At 44.0% G+C, this 26,037-nt stretch overlaps 1 protein-coding gene across 1 annotated transcript; it reads left to right on the forward strand.

The window, feature by feature from the left end:
* Positions 1-1,024: 1,024 nt before the first annotated feature.
* On the forward strand, positions 1,025-26,009 carry PPT1 (palmitoyl-protein thioesterase 1). The gene is made up of 9 exons (XM_001172215.5): positions 1,025-1,596; positions 6,219-6,328; positions 6,554-6,681; positions 7,330-7,400; positions 9,225-9,327; positions 18,262-18,352; positions 20,085-20,183; positions 21,828-21,899; positions 24,539-26,009. Exons 1-9 carry the CDS (start codon positions 1,473-1,475, stop codon positions 24,659-24,661), a joined length of 921 nt encoding a protein of 306 aa, XP_001172215.1. The 5' UTR covers positions 1,025-1,472; the 3' UTR covers positions 24,662-26,009.
* Positions 26,010-26,037: the final 28 nt, after the last annotated feature.

Below are 26,037 nucleotides of genomic sequence, written 5' to 3' on the forward strand. Positions count from 1 at the left end.
GAGATCATAGCTCAGTGCAATGGCGAGATCATAGCTCAATGCAGCCTTGAACTCCTGGGCTCAAGTGATCCTCCCACCTTAGCCTCCCCAGTAGCTAGGATTACAGGCACATACCACCACCCCTGGCTAATTTAAAAAAAAATTTTTTTTTTGTAGAGATGGGGTCTTGCTATGTTGCCTGGGCTGTACTCTCTTTTTATTTATTTTTTATTTTTATTTTTTGAGACAGAGTTTTGCTCTTGTTGCCCAGGCTGGAGTACAATGGTATGATCTCAGCTTACCGCAACCTCTGCCTCCCGGGTTCAAGCGATTCTCCTGCCTCAGCCTCCTGAGTAGCTGGGATTACAAGTATGCGCCACCACACCCGGCTAATTTTGTAATTTTAGTAGAGACGGGATTTCTCCATGTTGGTCAGGCTGGTCTCGAACTCGCTACCTCAGGTGATCTGCCCACCTCAGCCTCCCAAAGTGCTGGGATTACAGGAGTGAGCCACCGCGCCCGGCCCTATACTCATTTTTTATAAAACTGGCCTCATATTATTCCATTGTATAGTGGATACACTCTAATTTCTTTATAAATTATTTAAACTATTTTTTGATGTTTTGTTGAAAAAAAACTTGAGCAGGGAACTGATATTATGAAGGTGGATTGAGGGATGAATGTGGCAATAGAGCATAAAATGGATTAAAGAGGAGAGAATGGAAAAGGAAATGGTTGATGAGAGACCCTTGAAATAATCCAGCTGAGATTAGGCCAGTTAGTGGCCATGGGTTTTCCCCTCAGTCTTATGCATCCAACATATGCTTTCGTCCGTCTTGAAGTCCCGACATTTCTAGAAAACACAGTTGTCTTTCTCCTCTCTACCTTAGCTCATCTCAGTCCTTCTGAATTTCATCTTTGCTTGTTGAAATCCTACCTCTCCTTCAATATCCAGAACAAACCCCACACCCTGCCATGATTGGTCCTGGCTGGAAACCGTCCCTCCTTCTTTCTTCCTTCCTCTGTGCATGTTTCTTGCAAAGGCAGTACAGGGCAGTGGTGAAGAGCAACGACTTTGGAACCACCAATTTGCTATCTCTGTGACCTTGGGCACCTTACTCAGTGCCAATTCTCAGTGCCTCAGTGTCCTCACCTGTCAGGGGGAGAAGTGCATACAGCATTGTTATGAAGAGTGAATTAGTTAAAGGTTGTAAGAATAGTGCCTGATAGCATCTGATCAGCACTGAATATATGTTAGCAATTATTTTGATTCACCGCAGAGGGCGGTCTACGAGAGCGCAGAGCCCCACTCGGCCAGCGGGGTCTGGCGGGGGACCTGTCGCGCTGAAAGCTCCAGGGTAGGGCCGACGCCCATCAGGCTGGGCATCCGTTCGGGATGCGCAGGTTGCAGTCTGCAACCGGCGGCGCCACGCCCAGGCGGGCGGAGCGCGGTTCCCGGAGTCTCGCGCCCGCGGTCATGTGACACAGCGAAGATGGCGTCGCCCGGCTGCCTGTGGCTCTTGGCTGTGGCTCTCCTGCCATGGACCTGCGCTTCTCGGGCGCTGCAGCATCTGGACCCGCCGGCGCCGCTGCCGTTGGTGATCTGGCATGGGATGGGTGAGTGAGTGAGAAATTTAAAAGGGTTTGGCGATTCTCTCTCTTCCTAGCCTGGGTTCGCATCTGCAAAATGTGGGTGTAGAGGGCGAGGACGTGGTCCCACAGCACGCGGCTGCCTCGACATTTTAGGATTTGAAGGATCTGCATTGGAAAGAGAGAAGGGGAAGGAGCCGTCCCCTTCACTGGAAAGAGAGAAGGGGAAGGAAAGAGAGAGCCGCGCACGGCGTTGAAGTTTTACATGCTGTCCTTGATTAATCCTTACAGTAGTGGCGTCAGGATGCAGCATCTCGCACTTGGTCAGGCTAGGTGAGCTGCGGCTGGCTATAAGACTGGCGCATCTACCCTTTTATTTATTCCTTCACACATTGAACAGAGATTTGTTAGGCACCTACAGTTCATTTACAAATTGAGTAACCCTTATCTGAAATGCTTGGGACTGGGAAGCATTTCGGATTTTTTTTCTTAAATATTTGCATATATACAAGATATCTGGGGGGTGGGACCCAAGTGTAAACAGGAAATTTATTTATTTTTCATATACACCTTATACACATAGCTGGAAGGTAATTTTATGCAATATTTTAAATAATTTTGTGCAACCCATCACATGAGGTCAGGTGTGGAATTTTCCACTTGTGGCATCATGTCTGCGCTGAAAAACTTTCAAATTTTGGATTTCCCATTTTCAGATTAGGATGCTCAACCTATATTCATTTAACACAGTTATTGAGCACCTACTAGGTGCTGAGGATACAGCAGGGAACTAAACAGACTAAATTCTTTGTTCTTTTGGAACCTACTCTCCAGTAGGAGAAGCAGATTATAAAGAAATTAACAAGTAAAAATAACATATCAAATGGTGATATGTGCAATGGAGAAAAATATAGTAGGGTGTAGGATAAAGACTGGAGGTGGGGGCTTGCACTTTTAATAAAGCAAAGTTGGGAAAGAATTCACTGAAAAAGTGACATCTGAGTACAAAACTGAGGTAGATGAGGACAGTTGCCATTTGGCTATCTGGTAGAAGGAACAGTAAATGGGAAAGCCCTGATATGGAAGTATGTCTGGTGTGTTCAAGGGACAGCATTCAGATCAGCGTGGCTGGAAATGAGTAAGCAAGGGGAAGAAGTTAGGAGTTTAGTTTGGAAGGGAGGGGCAGGTACAGAAGTTATTGGGCCTAGTAAGACTAATGCAGGGACTTTGGCTAGAGTGTCATGGGGAACTTTTTGAGCAGATGAGTGACATGATCTGACACATTTTTAAAGAATCACTTTAGTTGCTGTATTGAGAATAGATCGTAGGGGGTCATGGATAGTCACAGGGAGACAGGAAACTATTGCAATAATTTAAACAAGAGATGATTATGACTTGGAACTGTAGAGTAACAGTAGAGGTGTTGAGAAGTGGTCAAAGTTTGGCTAGATTTTGAAGGTGGATTGCTAACAGATCAGACTTGGAATAAGAGAAAGAAAGGAGCCAAAGATGACTCCACAGGTTTTGGCCTGGACAATTGGAAGGGTGAAGTTTTCATTTTACCAAGGTGGGGAAGCCTGTAGGACAAGCTGACTTAGGGTGGGGGAAAGATCAAGAGTCTGCTTTTGGGCTTACTAAACTTGAGATCCTCATGAGACACCCAGGAGATGTTGTAGAGGCATTTGGAGTGTGGAGTCTAGGACAGAGATACGGGTTGGAGCTTTAAGCAGGGAGTCTTCAGCATACAGCTAGTAGTTAAAGGCTAGGTGAGACCACCTAGGAAATGAGCGTACACAGAGGACTAAGCCCTGAGGCACTCCATTCCATTTGGAGGTGGAGGAAATGAGGAGAAACTAGCAAAGGAGACTGTAACCGAATAGCCAGTGAAGTGGAGGGGTCAGGAAAGCGCCGTGTCCTTGAAGCCAAGTGAAGAAAATGTTTCAGGAAGAAGGGCATGATCAACTGCATCAAATGTTGATAGGTCATGATCAACTGTATCAAATGTTAATGGGTCAAGGAAGATAAAGGCTGACAACTGATTATTGGATTTAGCAATATAAAGATGATTAATCTTGACAAAAGCAGTTTTGGGAGAGTTGTGATAGTGAGAGCTTTATTGGGATGGGTTACAGAAAAATATTCAGAGTAATTAGAGTCAGCAAATACAAACACTTGCAAGGTTCTCCAACAGGCCCTGGGGCTACTACAGTGGGGTCAAAAGAGGACACAGGGTAGGAGCTTTGTGTTTTCCCAGAGCTCACAGTCAGTTACAGGGGAGGCAGAGGCAGTTAAGTAACCTACAATTACAACTCAGTGTGGAGAACGTTGTTTTCAGAGAAATAAAAGGAATAGACAATTCTCTAGGCAATAGCCTTTTCTTCTTCTAAAATTGGTGCTTAAGCTTTCTCGCAGGTTGAAAATGGAATAAGTAAGTTCAAAATGGGAAATGATCTCAGTCCACTTCTACTCAGTAGCCAGTTTGCTTCCTGTTCTTAGTTCTAGTTCCCTGAAATAGAAGAAACAAGTCTGGGGCTAGGACAAGATGAAGAGGCTCCTGAAGTGCAAATGTAAGGAGGCACTCACTCTCAAATTCAGGGTCAACACTTACATAAACCTGAGAATGAGTGCCTCCTTAAATTTTGTGCCCTAGAGCGGGGGTCCCAAACTCCCTGGGTCTGTGACCTGTTAGGAACTAGGCCACACAGCAGGAGGTGAGTGAGCCTGCAGCCTTACCACCATGAGCTCTACCTCCTGTCAGATCAGCAGTGGCATTAGATTCTCAAAGAGCTCAAATGCTGTTGTGAACTGCGCATGTGAGGGATCTGGGTTGGGTGCTCCTTATGAGAATCTAGCGAATGCCTGATGATCTGAGGTGGAACAGTTTTGAAAAATTGTCTTCCACAAACCTGGTCCCTGGTGCCAAAAAGGTTGAAGACCGCTGTCCTAGATGCTTAATTTGCCTCACCCTAGTCCTGGCCCTGAAGAGAAAACTTTGCATCTGTTCACCCCAAATATCCCCTGTGATAGGGGAAGGGAATGTGTACCTCTGCTTATTTTTCATTTGTAAATTTGGTGTCTTAATTATCCTATATGGGCTTTTTGGTTTTTTTGAGACAGGGTCTCGTTATGTTGCCCAAACTGGTCTCGAACTCTTGGCCTCAAGCAATCCTCCTGCCTCGTCTTACCAAAGCGCTGGGATGATAGGTATGAGCCACCATGCTTGGCCTATATGGATTTTTTTTTTTTTTTTTTTTTTTTTTTTTGAGATGGAGCCTTGTTCTGTTGCCCAGGCTGGAGTGCAGTGGCATGATCTTGGCTCACTGAAACCTCCACCTTTCAGGTTCAAGCGATTCTCCTGCCTCAGCCCCCCAAGTAGCTGGGACTACAGACATGTGCCACCACACCCGGCTAATTTTTGTATATTTAGTAGAGATGGGGTTTCACCATGTTGCCCAGGCTGGTCTCGAGCTCCTGACCTTGTGATCCACCCACCTCGGCCTCCCAAACTGCTGGGATTACAGACGTGAGCCACGACACCCAGCTCCTGTATGGACTTTTGAAGCTTGTTATTACTTGATAAACAGGAGCTAAGCAAAAAATGTTCTTTCTTCTATTTTTTAAAATTGAGGTAAAAATTCATATAAAGTTAACCATTTAAAATTGTACAATTCAGTGGCATTTAGTGTATTTGCAATGTTGTGCAACTAACACTTCTCTCTTTTTCAACACCCCAGAAAAACACACATAGCCATTAAGCAATCACTCTCTATTCCCCACCTCCTACTCCTTCTTGATAATCTCCAGCTTAGTTTTCTGTATCTCAGTGGATTTGCCTGTTCTTTATTTATCCTATGAAAGGAATCATGCATTATGTGGCTTTTTGTCTGGCTTCTTTCACTTAGTATAATGTTTCTGAGGTTCATTCAAGTTGTAACATGTGTCAGCACTTTGTTCCTTTTTTATAACTCAGTAATATTCCATTGTGTGAATATACCACATTTTATTCATTCATTCATTGATGGACTGCTGGATTGTTTCTCCCTTTTGACTATTACAAACATTGCTGCTGTTAACATCTATATGCAAGTTTCTGCATGGACGTGTGTTTTTATTTCTTTGGGGTGTATAACTAGGAGTTGAATTGCTGAGTCATTTAGTAATCGTATGTTTAACTTTTTGAGAACTTACCAAACTGTTTTTCACAGTGGCTGCTTATTACATTCCCACCAGCAATGTCCAAGGGGTCCCATTTTTCTACATCGTTGACAATACTTGTTATTTTCTATTAAAAAGTTATTATTAAAGACATCCTAGTCTGTATGAAATGGTATCTCATCGTGGTTTTGGTTTGCATTTCACATGCTTTTCACATGCCAGTGGTTAGCCATTTGTATATCATCTTTGGAAAAATATCTGTTTAATTTCTTTTCCCATTTTTAAATTAGGTTATCTTTTTGTTGAGTTGTGAGTTATAGATTCCTTGTATATTCTGGATATTAAGCCCTTATCAGATAACTGTTTTGCAAATATTTTCTTCATTCTATACATTGTTTTCACATCCTTGATAATGCTCTTTGAGGCCTCAGAGTTTTTAAACGATAAATAATATTTGGACTCATGAGTTTCCATCATTGTGTTTTGCTGGCTAGGAGACAGCTGTTGCAATCCCTTAAGCATGGGTGCTGTTAAAAAAATGGTGGAGAAGAAAATACCTGGAATTTACGTCTTATCTTTAGAGATTGGGAAGACCCTGATGGAGGTAAGGCGCTTCACAGCTGTTCCTTTGAAGGGTTGCTGACTGATTTCATAGCATATACTGTTAAAATGCTTTGCCTTGTGTTTTCAGCAGCAGATCATACAATGATACTTTCACCCTTGAGTGGCTCATGTGAGGATACCAACCTAAATGAGTTTACCTCTTAGAGAAGATGTCAGTGGTTGTTTTCAGTCCCATCCTCTCACTTCTCTCTGGCTTCTTTTTTAGGACGTGGAGAACAGCTTCTTCTTGAATGTCAATTCCCAAGTAACAACGGTGTGTCAGACACTTGCTAAGGATCCTAAATTGCAGCAAGGCTACAATGCTATGGGATTCTCCCAGGGAGGCCAATTTCTGTACGTTCCTTTTTGTTATATTGTACCACTTATATGGAATTGATTTTTTTTCTTTTATTCAGATAAATCCACTCCTCCAATTCAAGATTGTCACCTATCTTGGAAGGGAAATTTCCTAAAATGTTCCTGTGTAAGAAGCTTTATGGAACTTAATTTCTTTTCTTTTTTTTTTTTTTTTTTTTGAGACAGAATTTCTCTCTTGTTGCCCAGGCTGGAGTGCAGTGGCGCGATCTCAGCTCACTGCAACCTCCACGTCCCAGGTTCAAGTGATTCTCCTGCCTCAGCCTCCCGAGTAGCTGGGACTATAGGTGCTCACCACCACACCTAGCTAATTTTTTGTATTTTTAGTAGAGATGGGGTTTTACCATGTTGTCTAGGCTGGTCTCGAACTCCTGACCTCAGGTACTCCACCCACCTCAGCCTCCCAAAGTGCTAAGATTACAGGTGTGAGCCACCATGCCCGGCTGGAGCTTAATTTATTTTCTATGAAAGTTGAAAGAAATATTTGCATTTGCCCATATCAGGAAAATCCTGAAACTCTGCGGGTTTGGGGAGTCACAGAGGATGACTAGCTTAATCTGTGATGCTGATTGTGGATGATACATTTCCATCTGACAGTCGGAGCTAAAACTCCCTTTTATTCCGTAGGAGGGCAGTGGCTCAGAGATGCCCTTCACCTCCCATGATCAATCTGATCTCGGTTGGGGGACAACATCAAGGTAACTTTGCCTCTTTGCTTTCTTTTTTCTGTATTCTAACCCACATGACCACCTGATTTAAAAAAAATCTAGGAACTGTATTTGCACAAGACATCAGCCATTCTTGCAAAATCCTGTTTCTCTAGCTTTTAACAAATTAGCCAGCATTGCTGGAGACATAGGAAGAGACTTAGGATTCCAGAGGCCTGGATCACTAGGTTGGCATCTACTTCTCTCCAATTTCATTGACACGATTGCATGGAAGTGAGATGGTTATAGCCACGTGGCAGGTGGTGGTTGAGGAGTTAGGAAAATTGAGTGACCTTTTCTGTTCTCTGACTTGGTGATATCCTCTTGAATTTAGGCTTAGGCAAAGAATAGTGTGTAAGCTCTTGTGTCTATAAATTTAAACTCTTTGAGAAACAGCAGGTTTTTCTATTTTGACAGAATTCCATACTATTGGGGAAGGATGTGTCATTAGAATGGAATTTCATCTCTGTTGTGATGGGTATAGCTATTAGCTGGTATAATGTGGGAGCAGAATGATTCTCCGTATAATCAGGAAACCTGGACTCACCCAATTAACTATTACTCCTAGGCAAGTAATTTGGTATCTTAGGTTCCACTCACAGATGGAGGAAACCAAAATATGGCCCTGCCTGTCCTTTGGGAATTTTTCGGAGGATAAAGTGAAATAATAGGTAGGAAAATACTTTTTAAAAGTATAAGGATTATACAAACGCAAGTTGGTAAAAACAGCTTTATTATTTATTCATTTAACAAATATTTATTGGAAACCTATTATATGCCAGGAACAAGACAGACAAGGTTCTTGCATTCATGAAATATATATATACACACACACACACGTGCACATATATACACATACATACACAGACATATATATACACATATGCATCTATATACACACATACATAGACTTATATAGACATATATATACACACATATGCACTTATATACACATATATATATACACACACACATATATATACACAATAAAATGGAGGATAGCTGGGCACATGGTGATGTACACCTGTAGTCCCTGCTACTTGGGAGGCTGAGGCTGGAGGATCATTTGAAGCCAGGAGTTCAAGGCACTGTGGTGTGCTGTAATCGTGCCTGTGAATAGCCATTGCACTTTAGTCTAGGCAACATAGCAAGACCCAATCTCTTGGAAAAAAACAACAAGAACAACAGGATACTGTTTGAAGGACACACTAGTGGTTGTAGTGCTTAAAGGAGTGGGCTCTGGGGCCAAACTGCCTGTGTCTGAATCCTGGCTTATCCCTTATTGTCTAACCTTGGACAAGGTATTTAACCTCAGTTTTACAGTTTTCTATCTGTGATATAGGGCAAATAATGATATCTACTCCACAGGGTGGATGTGAGGATTAAATTAATTATTGCCAATATTTTGCTTAGAACTATTCGTGTTACTCAAAACAATGTTATTGATGAGGATGCTAAGGATGAAGTATAACTGGGGGAGGGGAAGGAAATGGGGGTGGGTACTATTTGAGATAAGGTGGTCAGATGTGACTTGTGTAGGACCAAGACCTGAGAGCTGAAAATGCGTCCAGCCATGTGATGCAACACATCCTCCAGGGATGAGCAGGTAAAAAGATCCTTAGGCAGGAAAGAGTGTAGCAGCACCAGGAGGAAGCTGGTGATAGTATTAGTTCTCTGCGCTTTATTTTCGTGAGGAATAAGTGAATGAAATCAGAGTTTGGTCCTGTTCATTTTGTTTCTCACAGTTCCTTGTGCATAGTGGGTATTCGATACATCATTATTGAAGGAGTGGATATTTGTCATCTACCACTGTAGGTGTTTTTGGACTCCCTCGATGCCCAGGAGAGAGCTCTCACATCTGTGACTTCATCCGAAAAACACTGAATGCTGGGGCGTACTCCAAAGTTGTTCAGGAACGGTACGTATGGTTAGCTGAAAAGATTACAGACCTGTCACCGTGTGAAAATATCATGCTGACTTTCATGCTCACAGTGATTCCAGCAGTAGTTCCTTGTGATATTCAAATGAGATCTTTTTTTTTTTTTTTTTTTTGAGATGGAGTTTCGCTCTTGTTGCCCAGGCTGGAGGGCAGTGGTGTGATTTTGTCTCACTGCAACCTCTGCCTCCCAGGTTCAAGCGAGTCTCCTGCCTCCGCCTCCGAGTAGCTGGGATTACAGGCATGCGCCACCACGCCTGGCTAATTTTGTATTTTCAGAAGAGACAGGGTTTCTCCATGTTGTTTAGGCTGGTCTCCAGCTTCCCGAGCTCAGGTGACCCACCCACCTTGGCCTCCCAAAGTGCTGGGATTACAGGCGTGAGCCACCACACCCGGCCTTCAAATGAGATCTTTTTGTACTATCTGCTCAATTTCATTGTAAACCTAAACTTGCTCCAAAAAGTCTATTAACTAAAAAACAAAGAAAGAAAAACAAGGGCATTTTTCTATGTAAGAAGAATGTAATTATAACAGAATAAATTTCCATCCTTAAAAAACAAACAGAAAGCCTTTAGAAAGTACTAAGCTCAAGGAATTATTGTTGGTATTTAGAGGACAGATTCTTTATGTCATTAGCTACTCCCTATATCACTGTCCCTGACTACTCAAATGTATTTGGGTATTGAGCATGGCCAGCCTGGCATAATGGCTCACACTTGTAATCCCAGCTCTTTGAGAGGCCAAGGCAGGAGGATTGCTTGAAGCCAGAAGTTCACAACCAGTCTGAACAACATAGTGAGACCCCTGTCTCTGTTAAAATCTATTTCAAAAAAAAGAAGATGCAGAATTACTTTTGTAGTATGTGCTTGTTCAATTGTTTCCAAACTTAATTGTATATCAGAACCACAGGGAAATTCATTAAAAATGGATTCCTGGGCTTTATCCTTAGAAGTTGTGGGCCGGGCGTGGTGGCTCACGCCTGTAATCCCAGCACTTTGGGAGGTGGAGGCAGGTGGATCATGAGGTCAGGAGTTCAAGACCAGCCTAACCAACATGGTGAAACCCCGTCTCTATTAAAAATACAAAAATTAACTGGGCGTGGTGGCGCACGCCTGTAATCTCAGCTAGTCAGGAGGCTGAGGCAGGAGAATCACTTAAAAAACCCGGGAGGCGGAGCTTGCAGTGAGCCGAGATTGCGCCACTGCACTCTAGCCTAGGCAACAGAGGGAGACTCCGTCTCAAAAAAAAAAAAAAAAAAGTTTTGATGGTAGGTCTGACGTGCTCTTGATGATAGCTGGAGTTTGGGATCAGCTAATATCCTGTGGGTTTTCCAAGTGTCTCATTCTTGTCAAATAACAACTTTTTATTACAGTATATTCTTGAAGCCATTTTCCAAGATACAGCCTTGTGACTGACTCATGTTGTAACCACCTACAGCTAATAGCTGTCTTTTCTTTTCCCACTCGTTGGCTACACAAATAGCCACAAAGCTGTTTTGGGTCAGCAGTACCACCTGATGGTTATTATAGAAAACTAAGATACTCTGTACCTCTAGCTCCTTTTTTTTACCCTCACGCTACACCAAGCTTTCCCCTTTGCCTGGTTTGATTGGCTGTGGCTAATTACAACTTTATTATTTATATTCTACATATTCTCTGTTCTCATGGATTTGCATGGTATTTAAACTTCATTCTTCTTCCTTTACTCTTTATTCTCACTCTTGCCCAGTTGCCTCCAAAAAGCCTATACTTTTCTTTCTTTGTGTGAACCAAAACAACCCTTGGCGATCAGAATTCTGTTAGTGATGCTAAGTGAGCAGTCCGTCGGGGGGTGACAAGTGACACCTAAATACTGATTAAGGCGGGGTGCAGTGGCTCATGCCTGTTATCCCAGCACTTTGGGAGGCCTTGGTAGGCAGATCACTTGAGGCCTGGAGTTCAAGACCAGCCTGGCCAACATGGCAAAACCCCATCTCTACTAAAAATACAAAAATTAGGCAGGCGTGGTGGTGCACACCTGTAGTCTCAGCTACTCCGGAGGCTGAGGCTAGAGAATTGCTTGCACCCAGAAGGCGGAGGTTGCAGTGAGCTGAGATCGCACCACTGCACCCCAACCTAGATGACAGAGTGAGACTCTGTCTCAAAAAATAAAAATAAAAAATACTGATTAAAAGCTATAGATTGATGTGTTTATCTTCACTTCCTCCTTAAACTTTAATTAAGTGGTAGCAGAAGAATAAAAAGTGATAAACCCACAAGGGCAGAGAGAACAGGGAGAGAGGAGGTAAGAGATCATAAAAAATGGCAACATGTTTTTGAAAGCAAGCAAGCAGATGAATGAGTATGAGAACTGTTTTAGCAGAGCAGATGGTGAAGGCTTAAAGTAATAAAGAGAAATCATTTTGTCTTTGTGATACTGTCCCAGGTTGCCCCTGGTATTAGGGAGGATTAATTCTGATTGCAAGAAGAAACCCATATCAAGCCAAAGTAAATTTTAAAAGAAAGTAATACTCTGTTGGTGCCTAAGGCCTCATAGGGCCTAGAATCAAGAATTGGGAGGCATGAGGAGCCAGGGTATTCTCTCTCCAGTGCCATTGTTGCTTCTCTCTCTGTGTCGCTGCTTCTTTCTCTCCATGCAGACCAGCTTCCCCCGCCACCCACATGATGGAAGGTGGCCTCGCACGGCTTCCAAATGTTTAATTTTCTGTTAGGAGATTGTCTTAGTCTGAGGCTAGAATCTGTTTGTCCCGATTCAGATTCTTCAGGAAGGGACCATGCCCCAGCTCAGGTCAGGTCTCCACCTCTGCTCTCATTAGCTGTGGCCAGAGAAGTGGGACCGTGCATACTAACCATACCCCACCTCCCTGTAAACCAGTAGGCAGGGCAGGAAGAGTGCAAGAGAGGCAGAGACCCCAAAAGATGTCTTCCACATTCTTCAGATAACTTAACCTTAGCAAAGCAAACGTGATATCCTAATATGCACAGTAACTGGTGGGGAAGCCCCCGGCTTGGCATGGTGAGGGCAACGAGGAATGGTGTAATAGTTCTCTCTCTCCTTCCTGGATGTAAAACTACCCTCTAGTTCCCTTTTGCCTTTGCAGATGCTGTCAGCCCTTCCTAGCCTTCTCCTTCCTCCAGTTTGCTCCCTGCCATCCCCTGCCCCACGCTCTACCCTCCTACCTCTACACTCCCTGCCACAATGAATGCTTCAGTGTTGCCCTGGCCTTGGCCTCCATCTTCCCCCGTACCAGCTCAGAGGAAGCTAGAGCTTTACATATCCTGTTTAATTTTCATAGCAACTTGCCTTCCCCAGGTCTGCTCTGGGCCCCACTCCCAGTTTGCACCCCACCCTCAGTGGATCTCAGAGTGCTTTTCCTCAATTGTCCAGTTTTCCCATGTCTTTGCCCTCAGCCGATGAACTTGCAACTTGGTTTTCTGGAAATATTAAGGCATCTACTCAGGCTCTCTCAGAGACTTTCAGCCATTCAAAAAAGTTAGAGAGTAATGTAACGAACTACAGGCATACCTCAGAGATACTGAGGATTCGGTTCTAGACCACCACAATAAAGCAAATATTGTTAATACAGCAAGTCACACAAAGTTGTTGGTTTCCCAGCGCATATAAAAACTATGTTTACACTATACTGAAGTCTATTAAGTGTGCAGTAGCATTATGCCTAAAAAAAGTACATGCCTTAATTAGAAAATACTTTATTGCTAAAAAATGCTAATCATTTGAGTCTTCAGCAAGTCATCTTTTTGCTGGTGGAGGGTCTTGCCTTGGTGTTGATGGCTGCTGACTGATCAGGGTGGTGGTTGTTGAAGGTTGGGATGTAGGATGTAGGATCCAGCCCCACAGGGTCGGTGGGTTTTTCTCCCTGTGTGCGGAGATGAGAGATTGTAGGAATAAAGACACAAGACAAAGAGATAAAAGAAAAGACAGCTGGGCCCGGGGGACCACTACCACCAAGGCGTGGAGACTGGTAGTGGCCCCGAATGCCAGGCTGCGCTGATATTTATTGGATACAAGACAAGGGGGCAGGGTAAGGAGTGTGAGCCATCTCCCATGATAGGTAAAGTCACGTGGGTCACATGCCCACTGGACAGGGGGCCCTTCCCTGTTTGGCAGCCGAGGTGGGGAGAGAGAGAGAGAAAGACAGCTTAGGCCATTATTTCTGCATATCAGAGACTTTTAGTACTTTCACTAATTTGCTACTGCTATCTAAAAGGCAGAGCCAGGTGTACAGGATGGAACATGAAAGCAGACTAGGAGCGTGACCACTGAAGCACAGCATCACAGGGAGACGGTTAGGCCTCCGGATAACTGCGGGCAGGCCTGACTGATGTCACGCCCTCCACAAGAGGTGGAGGAGTAGAGGCTTCTCTAAACTCCCCCGGGGAAAGGGAGCCTCCCTTTCCCAGTCTGCTAAGTAGTGGGTGTTTTTCCTTGGCACTGACACTACCACTAGACCACGGTCCGCTTGGCAACGGGCATCTTCCCAGACACTGGCATTACCGCTAGACCAAGGAGCCCTCTAGTGGCCCTGTCCGGGCATGACAGAGGGCTCACACTATTGTCTTCTGGTCACTTCTCAGCGTGTCCCTTCAGCTCCTATCTCTGTATGGCCTGGCTTTTCCTAGGTTAGGATTGTAGGGCAAGGATTATTATAATATTGGAATAAAGAATAATTGCTACAAACTAATGATGAATGGTATTCATATATAATCATGTTTATGATCTAGGTCTAGGATAACTCTTGTTGTTTTATATATTTTATTATACCAGAACAGCTCATGCCCTCGGTCTCTTGCCTCGGCACCTGGGTGGCCTGCCGCCCACATTGGGGTGGCTGTGCTAATTTCTTAAAGTGAGACAATGATGAACTTTGTATCAATTGACTCTTCCTTTCATGAAAGATTTCTTTGTAGCATGCGATGCTATTTGGTAGCATTTTGGCCACAATAGAACATCTTTCAGAACTGGAGTCAATCCTCAAACCCTGCCGCTGCTTTTATGTAAGCTTATGTAATATTTATTCTAAATCCTTTGTTGTCGTTTCATCAGTGTTCACAGCATCTTCACCAGGAGTAGATTCCATCTCAAGAAGCCACTGTTTTGCTCATCCGTAAGAAGCAATTCCTTATCTGTTTTTTGAGATTGCAACAATTCAGTCACATCGTCAGGTTCCACTTCTAATTCTAGTTCTCCTGCTATTTCCACATCTGCAGTTACTTCCTTCACTGAAGTCTTGAATCCCTCAGCCATTCATGAGGGTTGGAATCAACTTCTTTTAAATTCCTGATAATACCGATATTTTGACCTCTTCCCGTGAATCATGAATTTTTGTTTGTTTGTTTTTGAGACAGAGTCTCACTCTGTCACCCAAGATGGAGTGCAGTGGTGCCATTACAGCTTACTGCAACACAGCCTCAACCTCCCAGGCTCAAGCAATCCTCCCACCTCAGCGTCCTGAGCAGCTGGGACTACAGGTGTGAGCCACTACACCCCACTAATTTTTTAATTTTTTTGTAGAGATAGGATCTCATTTATGTTGCCCAGGCTAGTCTCACACTCCTGGGCTCCACTGATTTTCCCTCCTCACCCTCCCAAAGTGCATGGTACCCAGCCCGTTAATGTTCTTAATGGCATCTAGAATGATAAATCCTTTCCATCAGGTTTTCCATTTACTTTGCCCAGATGCATCAAAGGAATCACTGTCTATGCAGCTACAACCTTGTAAATGTATTTCTTAAATAATAAGACTTGAAAATTGAAATTACTACTTGATCCATGGGCTGTAGAATGGATGTGCTTGGCAGGCATGAAGACAACATTAATCTCTTTGTACAGCTCCATCAGAGCTCTTGGGTGACCAGGTGCTTTTTAATGAGCTGTAATATTTGTTTGTTTTTTAAGTTTGTTTTTAAACTTTTTTTAATTAAAAAAAATAGTTTTTGAGACAGGGTTGTGCTCTCTTGCCCAGACTAGAGTGCAGTGGTGTGATCACAGCTCACTGCAGCCTTCACCTCCTGGACTCAAGCCATCCTCCCACTTCAGCCTCCTGAGTAGCTAGGACTACAGGCATGCACCACCATGCTCAGCTACTTTTAAAAAGAATTTTCTTTTGTAGAGGTGGGGTCTTGCTATGTTGCCCAAGCTAGTCTTGAACTCCTGGCCTCAAACGGTCCTCCTACCTTGGCCTCCGAAAGTGCTGGCATTGTAGGTATGAGCCACCATGCCCAGCTGCGTGGTAATGTTTTGAAAGCAATCTTTTCTGAGCAATAGGTCTCAACAGTGGGCTTAAAATAGTCAGCAAACCACACTGTAAACAGATCTGCTGTCATCCAGGCTTTGTGTTCCATTTGTAGAGCACAGGCAGAGTAATTTAGCGTAGTTCTTAAGGGCCCTAGGATTTAAAAAATGGTAACCCAGCATTGGCTTCAGCTTCAAGTCATCAGCTCCGTGAGGCACTCACAAGAGAGTCAGCCTGTCCTTTGAAGTTTTGAAGCCAGGCATTGACTTCTCCTCTATAGCTGTGAAAGTCCTAGATGGCATCTTCTTCCAATATAAGACTGTTTCACCTACACTGAAAATTTGTTGTTTATGGTCGCCACCTTCATTAAGTATCTTAGCTAGATCTCCTGGATAACTTACTGCAGCTTCTACATCAGCACTTGCTGCCCCATCTTGCACTCCTGTGTTGTGGAGATGGTTTCTTTCCTTGAACCTTACAAATCAACCTCTGCTAGCTTCACGCTTTTTTTCTGCAGCTTCCTCACCTCTCTCAGCCTTCACTGAATTGAAGAGAGTTAGGACGTTGCTCTGGATTAGGCTTTGGCTTAAGGGAATGTTGTGGCTGGTTTGCTCTTCTATCTAGACCACTCAGATTTTCTCCATAGCAGCAATAAGACTGTTTTGCTTCCTTATTATTTGTGTGTTCACTGAAATAACACTTCTAATTTTCCTCAGGAACTTTTTTTTTTTTTGCATTCTATAAATGTTCAGAGTTCTAAACCTTTAAAAGGTTTCAAATACATGTATAAACACATTCTAGAATGTCACTCTGACTGTTGCTTCCTTTAACTTCAGTCTCATCTGCTCCTGGGAGGGAGAGCTCCATCTCTGACGTAGCTGGCTCTGTTGGGTTTTAGCGCCAGCCTGCTCCACCGAGTGGGGTTTTCAGGACCACTGCCTCTGGGCAGCTCTTCCACTCTGGCTACGGAGCGTATGTTGTAGAAATTTTGATTTCTCTCCCTGCCAACCTGGGATAGAGTTTGTTCGAATTTCCCCATGTGAGGCCTTGGGGTAACTGTGCCCATTTTGAGGAGGTGGGGGCTGGAAGGGAAGAGGAAGTGGAGAGAGATTGGAAAGAAAGTATAAAGAGTCCCCTTTGCTCCAGTTCCCAGCAAGTTCCTCATCTCCATCTGAGACTACCTCAGCCTGGACCTTATTGTCTATATCACTATCAGGCTTTTGGTCAAAGCCATTCAACAAGTCTCTAGAAAGTTCCAAGCTTTCCCACATTTTCCTGTCTTCTTCTGAGGCCTCCAAACTGTGCCAGCCTCTGCCTGTTACCCAGTTCCAAAGTCACTTCCACATTTTGGGTAACTTTTCAGCAGCACCCCACTCTACTGGTACTTACTTACTGTATTAGTCTGTTTTCACGCTACCGATAAAGACATACCCGAGACTGGGCAAATAGAGGTTTATAATGGACTTACAGTTCCATGTGGCTGGGGAAGCCTCACAATCATGGCGGAAGGCGAAAGGCACATCTCACATGACGGTAGACAAAAGAAGAGAGCTTGGGCAGGGAAACTCCCCTCTTAATTTTATTATTTATTTATTTATTTATTTATTTTTTTGAGATGGATTCTCGCTCTGTCTCCCAGGCTGGAGTGCAATGGCGTGATCTTGGCTCACTGCAACCTCAGCTTCCCAGGTTCAAGCGATTCTCCCTCCCTCTGCCTCCCAAGTAGCTGGGATTACAGGCACATGCCATCATGCCTGGCTAATTTTTGTACTTTTAGTAGAGACGGGGTTTCCTCATGTTGGCCAGGTTGGTTTCGAACTCCTGACCTCAGGCGATCTGCCCGCCTTGGCCTCCCAAAGTGCTGGGATTATAAGCATGAGCCACAGAATCTGGCCCAACTCCCCTCTTTGAAACCATCACATCTCATGAGACTTATTCACTGTCACGAGAACAGCACAGGAAAGACCCACCCCTGTAATTCAGTCACCTCCCATGACATATGGGAATTGTGGGAGTTACAATTCAAGATGAGATTTGGGTGAGGACACAGCCAAACCATATCAGCATGATAAGTATGATAAACCCCAGTGTCACAGGAGAAGCAAATATTGATGAGTCCTTTGCCTGAATCTTTTATAATTTCTGTTCTATGCTGAACAGTCTTTGTCTCAACAAGGTGTCTTGTTGACAGACTGTTTCCTAGGTGCAAGTCTTGTCTTCTGTATTAAAGGGTAAGGCCTGGGACTTGAGGGCTTTGGCCTTTTGTCCTTGTTTTTTGAGACAGAGTCTCACTCTGTCGTGCAGGCTGAAGTGCAGTGCTGCGATCTCAGCTCACTGCAACCTCTGCCGCCGGGGTTCTAGCAGTTCTCCTGCCTCAGCCTCCCAAGTAGCTAGGATTACAGGCGCCTGCCGCCGCGCCTGGCTAATTATTGTAGTTTTAGTAGAGACGGGGTTTCACCATCTTGGCTAGGCTGGTCTTGAACTCCTGACCTCGTGATCCACCTGCCTCAGCCTCCCAAAGTGCTGGGATTACAGGTGTGAGCCACTGTGCCTGGCTGGCCTTTTGTCCTTTTAAAGTCTCTTGGTGGCCTTTGCACTGAGCATGCCCTGGGCGTACTGACTGACCTGTAGCTTGATCACCTCATTCTTTTTTTTCCCTACAGCCTCGTGCAAGCTGAATACTGGCATGACCCCATAAAGGAGGATGTGTATCGCAACCACAGCATCTTCTTGGCAGATATAAATCAGGAGCGGGTAAGCACCCAAACCGGGCTCCCATAGATGTGCGTTCTTTTTCCTGTTTAGGTCTTCATAAACAAATCAGCAGTGACTGTTTCCCAAACTGTCCTGGGCAGACCCTAGGAAAGAGAAGTTCTGTTTTTTTGGGAGGCAGGGCCTTTGAGATTCAGTTCCCTTTAGGGAGGGTGAAATTCATTTGCCTTTCTTCCCGTAAGTTCTTTCCCTCTCCTAGTGTTGAAACACACAGGATAAGCTCGGTAGGTTGCTGACTGGGCGAGGTGGAAATTCACAGCTGCTGTCTTAATGAGGGAAGCTTTCCTGATGGATCAGTCTGGGGGTGGATTTTTCTCTAGAGATTTACCTAAAAGAGAGATACAGTAGGCACTGAGTATGTCCCAGACACAAACATGGTTTGGTAGGTTCTGGTAAACTAGATGGCTCAGTTTATATTTGACTCACCTGGAGAGTCTTTTGGTTTTTTGTTTTTAAACAGAAAGTTTGAAGGGAAAAACAAACCAAACAAAAAACAACACAGAATAGTATATAGCAGAACAACCCGGAATTTGCAGTTTCTTATTTTGTCTTGGCTTTCTCTGACTAGAAGCCTCTCACCTATGTGATAGACACCTATGGAGTGTGGTGTAAACTCATAGTTGTACCTGTATGCCATGGTCGGTGGCATGTCAGTCAGATAGGATGGTAAGAAAAGCCTATAGAAGGCCGGGCGTGGTGGCTCACGCCTGTAATCCCAGCACTTTGGGAGGCCGAGGTGGGCAGATCACTTGAGGTCAGGAGTTCGAGACCAGCCTGGCCAGCATAGTGAAACCCTGTCTCTACTAAAAATACAAAATTAGCTGGATGTGGTGGCGATCACCTGTAATCCCAGCTACTCTGGAGGCTGAGGCAGGAGAATTGCTTGAACCCGGGAGGCAGAGGTTACAGTGAGCTGAGATGGCGCCACTGCACTCCGGCCTCGGTGACAGAGCGAGACTCCATCTCAAAAAAAAAAAAAAAAAAAGGAAAAGAAAGGGCTGTGTAAGCAATCCCATGACTGGGTATATACCCAAAGGAAAACAAATTGTCCTGCCAAAAAGACACTTGCACTCGTGTTTATTGCAGCACTGTTCACCATAGCAAAGACATGAAATCAACCTAGGTGCCCATCAGCGGTAGACTGGATAGAGAAAATGTGGTACATATACACCATGGAATATTACACAGTCATAAAAAAGAATGAAATCCTGTTCTTTGCAGCAACATGGATGCAGCTGGAGGCCGTTATCCTAAGCAAATGAACACAGAAACAGAAGACCAAATATCACATGTTCTCACTTATAAGTGGGAGCTAAACATTGGGTACATGTGAATATAAAGATGGGAACAATAGACACTGGAGACTCCAAAAGCTGGGAGGGAGAGGCTAAGGCTGAAAAACTTCCTGTTGGGCACTGTGTTCACTATCTGGGTGAAAGGATCAACAGAACCCCAAACCTCAGCATCACACAATATACCCTTATAACAAAACTACACATGTACCCCCCTGAATCTAAAATAAAATATTTTGTTTTTTAGAAAAAAAGAAAAAAAAAAGCTGTACGGGTATATCCTGGTCAGGAAGCTGGAAAACAGCCCATACCCATGGGGAAGAAACACAGTGGCACAGGGTCAGGGAGACCAGAAAACAGGAAGGCTTTACTCCCTGGTATCTGATGGTAATGACCTTAGGTGTTGCTGGCCTTTCTTTCAGGGTATCAATGAGTCCTACAAGAAAAACCTGATGGCCCTGAAGAAGTTTGTGATGGTGAAATTCCTCAATGATTCCATTGTGGACCCTGTAGATTCGGAGGTGAGACACTACTTAGGCCACATGCCAGGAGAGTAAATGGCATTAAAGTAGGGCTGCTGGCCGGGCACGGTGGCTCATGCCTGTAATCCCAGCACTCTGGGAGGCCAAGGCGGGTGGATCACCTGAGGTCAGGAGTTCAAGACCAGCCTGGCCAACTTGGTGAAACCCCATCGCTACTCAAAATACAAAAAGAAATTAGCCGGGTATGGTGACAGCCATCTGTAATCCCAGCTGCTTGGGAAGCTGAGGCAGGAGAATTACTTGAACCCAGGAGGCAGAGCTTGCAGTGAGCCAAGATCGTGCCACTGCACCCCAGCCTGGGTGACAGAGCGAGACTCTGTCTCAAAAAGAACATAAAATGAAATTGAAATGAATTGAAAAAATACAGCTGCCTGCTGGGGAAAAAACCTTCAGTCCCTTCCACCAACTTTTGTATAAAACAGTTCTTCACCTGAGGTCCATAAATGGGACACTGAAGATTGTAATCAATCCCCCAACCCCAAAATTCTATGCAAAATTATGTAATTACATTCTCTGGGGAAGGATCTATAATTTTAATCCATTTTCCAGAGATCAGAGACCCAAAAAATGTTCAGAATCACTAGCCCAAAATATATAAATTCCTAAGCTTGGCCTCCAAGGTCTGCCTTGATCTGGCTTCACCCCATTTTCCAGCCTAATCTGCTTTGTCTGCACGCTTCATACACTCTTGATCAAGCCATATTGTACTACTTGTGCTTTTTCTCTCGTATGCCTTGGTTCATATATTTCTGTCTCTAGAATGCCCTTCCTTGGCTTCTCCACCTGACAATTTCTATTCGTCTGTCAAGGCCAGGATGCCATCCCCATTCCAAGCAGAATGTGATCGCTTCTGTAGAATCATCAGCCTCTGTTAGAACACTCATCACGTTATGTCACACCACCAGGGATTGGCTGATTGTGGCCCACAGGCCCAGTCCATCCTGCTACCCGTTTTGGTGCTACCCACGAGTAACACCAAACACTAACATAAAAGAATGTTTTTAACATTTTTTAATGGTTGGGGGAAAGAATTGGACATATAAAGATTATGTAAAATTTATTTAGACATATCAAGTATTTGGACATATAAAGATTATGTAAAATTTAAATTTCAGTGTCCTTATTGGAACAGTTTTAGTTACTTTTTACATACTGTCTGTGGCTGCATTTGTTACAGTGGCAGCAATGAGTAGTTACAACCATATGGCCCTTAAAGCCTAAAATATTTTGTATCTGGCCTTTACAAAAACGTTTGCTGACCTCTGTACTCAACAGTGAATTGTTTCCGTGCCTTGCAAGACTGGGAGCTTTTTGGAAACATTATGTATTCATCCTTGAATGTCTAGAGCTCAGCACAGGAATTTTTCACATTTATTGCTTAATAATTTTAGGAAGCAGAAATTCTGGGGAAGTGGAAAGCAGCCTCTCAGAAAGATGAACTCATCCCTCGGGCTCCACCCTTAAGAAGAGATGACTCAGACGCACCCTATCCATTTTTCCTTCTTCCTACAGCTTTATGATGTTCACTTTGTTGGCAGTTTTAGCTTCTAACCAGTCTCAAATTATTTTGGCAGTATGTGCTGTGTGTCATATCTGAGCTTATTTCTTTTGCTTCTTCTGCAGTGGTTTGGATTCTACAGAAGTGGCCAAGCCAAGGAAACCATTCCCTTACAGGAGACCTCCCTGTACACACAGGTAACTGGCAGGGAGTCTATCTTGGGAGGTTGGTGTTTTTTCAGCTCCCAGTTCCTGAAGCTGCTATGTTCTTTGGTGCTGGAGCCCTTTCCTGTACACCTCAGAGCACTAGGTACTCCTGAAACACCTGACTCATGTCCAATATGGGTGAAGCTTGTTAGGCTCTTGATTATTTGCTCTAGCTTATTAGGCACTGGGTTACAAAAATCCACTACATCCTGAAACCTTATGGTTTCCAAACAACAAGAGAAACCTCATGTCTGATTCCCTTCTTTTGATAAAAAGGTTTTAAAACTAGCTGCCTTGGCTGAGGTACAGTCTGCTACAAATCCAGGAAGCCTCCATGCATGATGAGGGGCATTCCTTTTTTTTTTTTTTTTGAGACAGGGTCTCACTCTGTCACCCAGGCTGGAGTGCAGTGGAGCAATCTTGGCTCACTGCAACCCCTGCCTCCCAGATTCAAGCAATTCTCCTGCCTCAGCCCCCCTTAGTAGCTGGGATTACAGGTGTGTGCCATCACACCCGGCTAATTTTTGTATTTTTAGGAGAGATGGAGTTTCACCATGTTGGCCAGGCAGGTCTTGAACTCCTGACCTCAGGTGATCCACCCACCTCAGCCTCCCAAAGTGCTGGGATTACAGGCGTGAGCCAGTGCGCCTGGCCAAGGGACATTACTTTTAAACATTAATAGATGTGAAATCCTGTTTCTAAATTACGCACTGACAAGGGAAGCTCCTGCAGGAGGTTGAGTGGGACTAGAGTTTTGAATTTTGTTTAGCAGTAGGTCCTGTATCTTAAGCAGAAGTTGCAGTAATTTACCACCTCCAGTTCTGGGGCCTTCTACACTTTAAGGATTTTTTTTTTTTTTGAGACAGTCTTGCTTTGTCACCCAGGCTAGAGTGCAATGGTGTGATCTCAGCTCACTGCAGCCTCCAGCTCCTGGGTTCGAGCGATTATCCTGCCTCAGCCTCACTAGTAGCTGGGATTACAGGCACACGCCACCATGCCTAATACTTTGTATTTTTAGTAGAGACGGGGTTTCACCATGTTGGTCAGGCTGGTCTTCAACTCCTGACCTCAGGTGATCCACCTGCCTCAGCCTTCAAGAGTGCTGGGATTACTCACGCCTAGCCCTAAGGATTTTATATTGGAGACAGACTCTCCAAAATGCTAAGTACTACATCTGAACCAATCACCATCTACTAGAATTCCTCCATGTTATTTCAGAGGTCATTTGTCTCCTCTTGGCTTGGCTTTTCTTTTGCATTGGGTGCCTCAACTTGGCTGGTGAGGTAAAAAGGGAAGCTAGAATCTGATTTGGAAAAAAAAAAAAAAAAAAAAGCTTGAGAAATTACAGCTAAGAACTTCCTTATTGTGAAAACTCAAAATGATGTTGGCCACGGCAGAAGCACCATTCTGGCACTGTCGTAACTGCTTATCTTCCCAACCGGAAGTTGTTCTCCAGCACCTAGGCTATGGGTAATGACATTTTCAACTCCAGAATATGAAAGTGTCCAGGGTTTGTTACCTAACGGTTGGATATGGTTTTTTTGTTTTGTTCTTTTGAGACAGTTTTGCTCTTGTTGCCCAGGCTGGAGTGCAATGGCATGATCTCAGCTCACTGCAACCTCCGCCTCCCGGGTTCAAGCGAATTCTCCTGTCTCAGCCTCCCAAGTAGCTAGGATTACAGGTGCCCGCCACCATGCCCAGCTAATTTTTGTATTTTTAGTAGAGACAAAGTGTCATCATATTGGTCAGGCTGGTCTTGAACTCCTGACCACAGGTGATCCGCCTGCCTTGGCCATCCAAAGTGCTGGGATTACAGGCGTGAGCCACCGCGCCTGTCCTGGGTTGGATGTTTTTTAAGTTACCTAGCTAATGTTCTGTCTTTGGCTCAGTCCCACTTACCTATGGCATTCTGAGGCAGTGTCGTCTATGGCTTGCCCACCTATAGGTAGTCCTCTGACTCTGAGCTTTTCAAAAATCAGAATCTAGAACACTGTATAGAGCAATCTCAATTGCATATCTATTTTTAATACTTAGAAAAAACTGGCCGGGTGTGGTGGCTCACGCCTGTAATCCCAGCACTTTGGGAGGCTGAGGCACGTGGATCACCTGAGGTCAGGAGATCAAGACCATCCTAGCTAACACGGTGAAACCCCATCTCTACTAAAAATACAAGAAATTACCCAGGCATGGTGGCATGCGCCTGTAATTCCAGCTACTCACGAGGCAGAGGCAGGAGAATCGCTCGAGCGAGAGAAGTGGAGGTTGCAGTGAGCCGAGATCGCACCACTGCACTCCAGCCTAAGCAACCGAGCAAGACTCCGTCTCGAAAGAAAGAAAGAGAAAGAGAGACAGAGAGAGAGAGAGGAAGAAGAAGAAGAAGGGGGGGGACAGGGGGAGGGGGAGGAGAGAAGAAAGAAAAGAAAGGAAGAAAGAAAGAGAAAGAAAGAAAAAGAAAAAAGAGAAAGAAAAAGAAGTAGGAGATATTCTTTTTGGCATTTTTGAAAATACACATCAATTTTAATACTCAGGACAAACTGCATTTTGAAAATACATCTCAAGTTAACGTACTTACCATTTTACTCCAAAACTTCATTAAGCTTTTTAATTAATTATGGCCTTTCCTTCTGCAGGACCGCCTGGGGCTAAAGGAAATGGACAATGCAGGACAGCTAGTGTTTCTGGCTACAGAAGGGGACCATCTTCAGTTGTCTGAAGAATGGTTTTATGCCCACATCATACCATTCCTTGGATGAAACCCGTACAGTTCACAATAGAGCTCAGGGAGCCCCTAATTCTTCCAAACCACATGGGAGACAGTTTCCTTCATGCCCAAGCCTGAGCTCAGATCCAGCTTGCAACTAATCCTTCTATCATCTAACATGCCCTACTTGGAAAGATCTAAGATCTGAATCTTATCCTTTGCCATCTTCTGTTACCATATGGTGTTGAATGCAAGTTTAATTACCATGGAGATTGTTTTACAAACTTCTGATGTGGTCAATTTCAGTTTTAGAAAAGGGAGTCTGTTCCAGATCAGTGCCAGAACTGTGCCCAGGCCCAAAGGAGACAACTAACTAAAGCAGTGAGATAGATTCTAAGGGCAAACGTTTTTCCAAGTCTTGCCATATTTCAAGCAAAGAGGTGCCCAGGCCTGAGGTACTCACATAAATGCTTTGTTTTGCTGGTGATTTAACCAGTGCTTGGAAAAATCTTGCTTGGCTATTTCTGCATAATTTCTTAAGGCTGCCTTCCTCTCTGAGTACGTTGCCCTCTGTGCTATCATCTTATCAATTATTAGACAAATCCCACTGGCCTACAGTCTTGCTTCTGCAGCACCCACTTTGTCTCCTCAGGTAGTGATGAATTAGTTGCTGTCACAAAAGAAGGGAAGTAGCACCCAAATTAAGTTGCTTAAGAGAGGAAATGTACATCTTGTATAACTTAGGGAGCGAAGAAAATGTAGGCACGAAAGTGAAAAGTGAGGCAGCTAGTTCTTCCTATACCATTCTCGACCAACCTGCCCTTTCTTAATATGACTAGTGGTCTTGATGCTAGAGTCAACTTACTCTGTTGCTGGCTTTAGCAGAGAATAGGAGGAACCATATGAAAAAGATCAGGCTTTCTGACTTCCATCCCCAAAACACATTTACCAGCATACTCCAAACTGTTTCTGATGTGTTCCATGAGAAAAGGATTGTTTGCTCAAAAAGTTTGGAAGATACTACACACTCCCTTTCTCCTTCTGGAGATCAACCCACATTAGAGTGTCTAAGGACTCTTGAGAATTCCTGTTACAGTAAACAAAACTAACGTAATCTACCATTTCCTACACTATTTGAGCATGGAAATCATAGTCCCCACTCTGTGAAAACTTAACGCTTTTTGGAAGACATTTCTGTAGCATGTCAGTTTGGAGAAATGATGAGCTACGCCTTGATGAAAGAACCGTGTTGGTGCTGCTAAGTTTAGCCATTATGGTTTTTCCTTTCTCTCTCTTAAGCCTTATTCTTCAACTAAAAGATGAGGATTAAGAGCAAGAAGTTGGGGGGGGATGTGAAAATAATTTTATGAGGTTGTCTAAAATTAAAGAGTAGTTTCTTATCCTTGGTGTTTTCAGTATTTTTTGCAT

Source organism: Pan troglodytes, chromosome 1 (assembly GCF_028858775.2).
Source record: "Pan troglodytes isolate AG18354 chromosome 1, NHGRI_mPanTro3-v2.0_pri, whole genome shotgun sequence".
Lineage (NCBI taxonomy): Eukaryota > Metazoa > Chordata > Mammalia > Primates > Hominidae > Pan > Pan troglodytes.

Coding starts and splice junctions, on each gene's coding strand:
- PPT1 (XM_001172215.5), top strand. CDS start 1,473: ATGGCGTCGCCCGGCTGCCTGTGGCTCTTGGCTGTGGCTCTCCTGCCA. Junction 7,401..9,224: donor GGTTGGGGGACAACATCAAG/GTAACTTTGCCT, acceptor CTACCACTGTAG/GTGTTTTTGGACTCCCTCGA. Junction 20,184..21,827: donor TGGACCCTGTAGATTCGGAG/GTGAGACACTAC, acceptor CTTCTTCTGCAG/TGGTTTGGATTCTACAGAAG.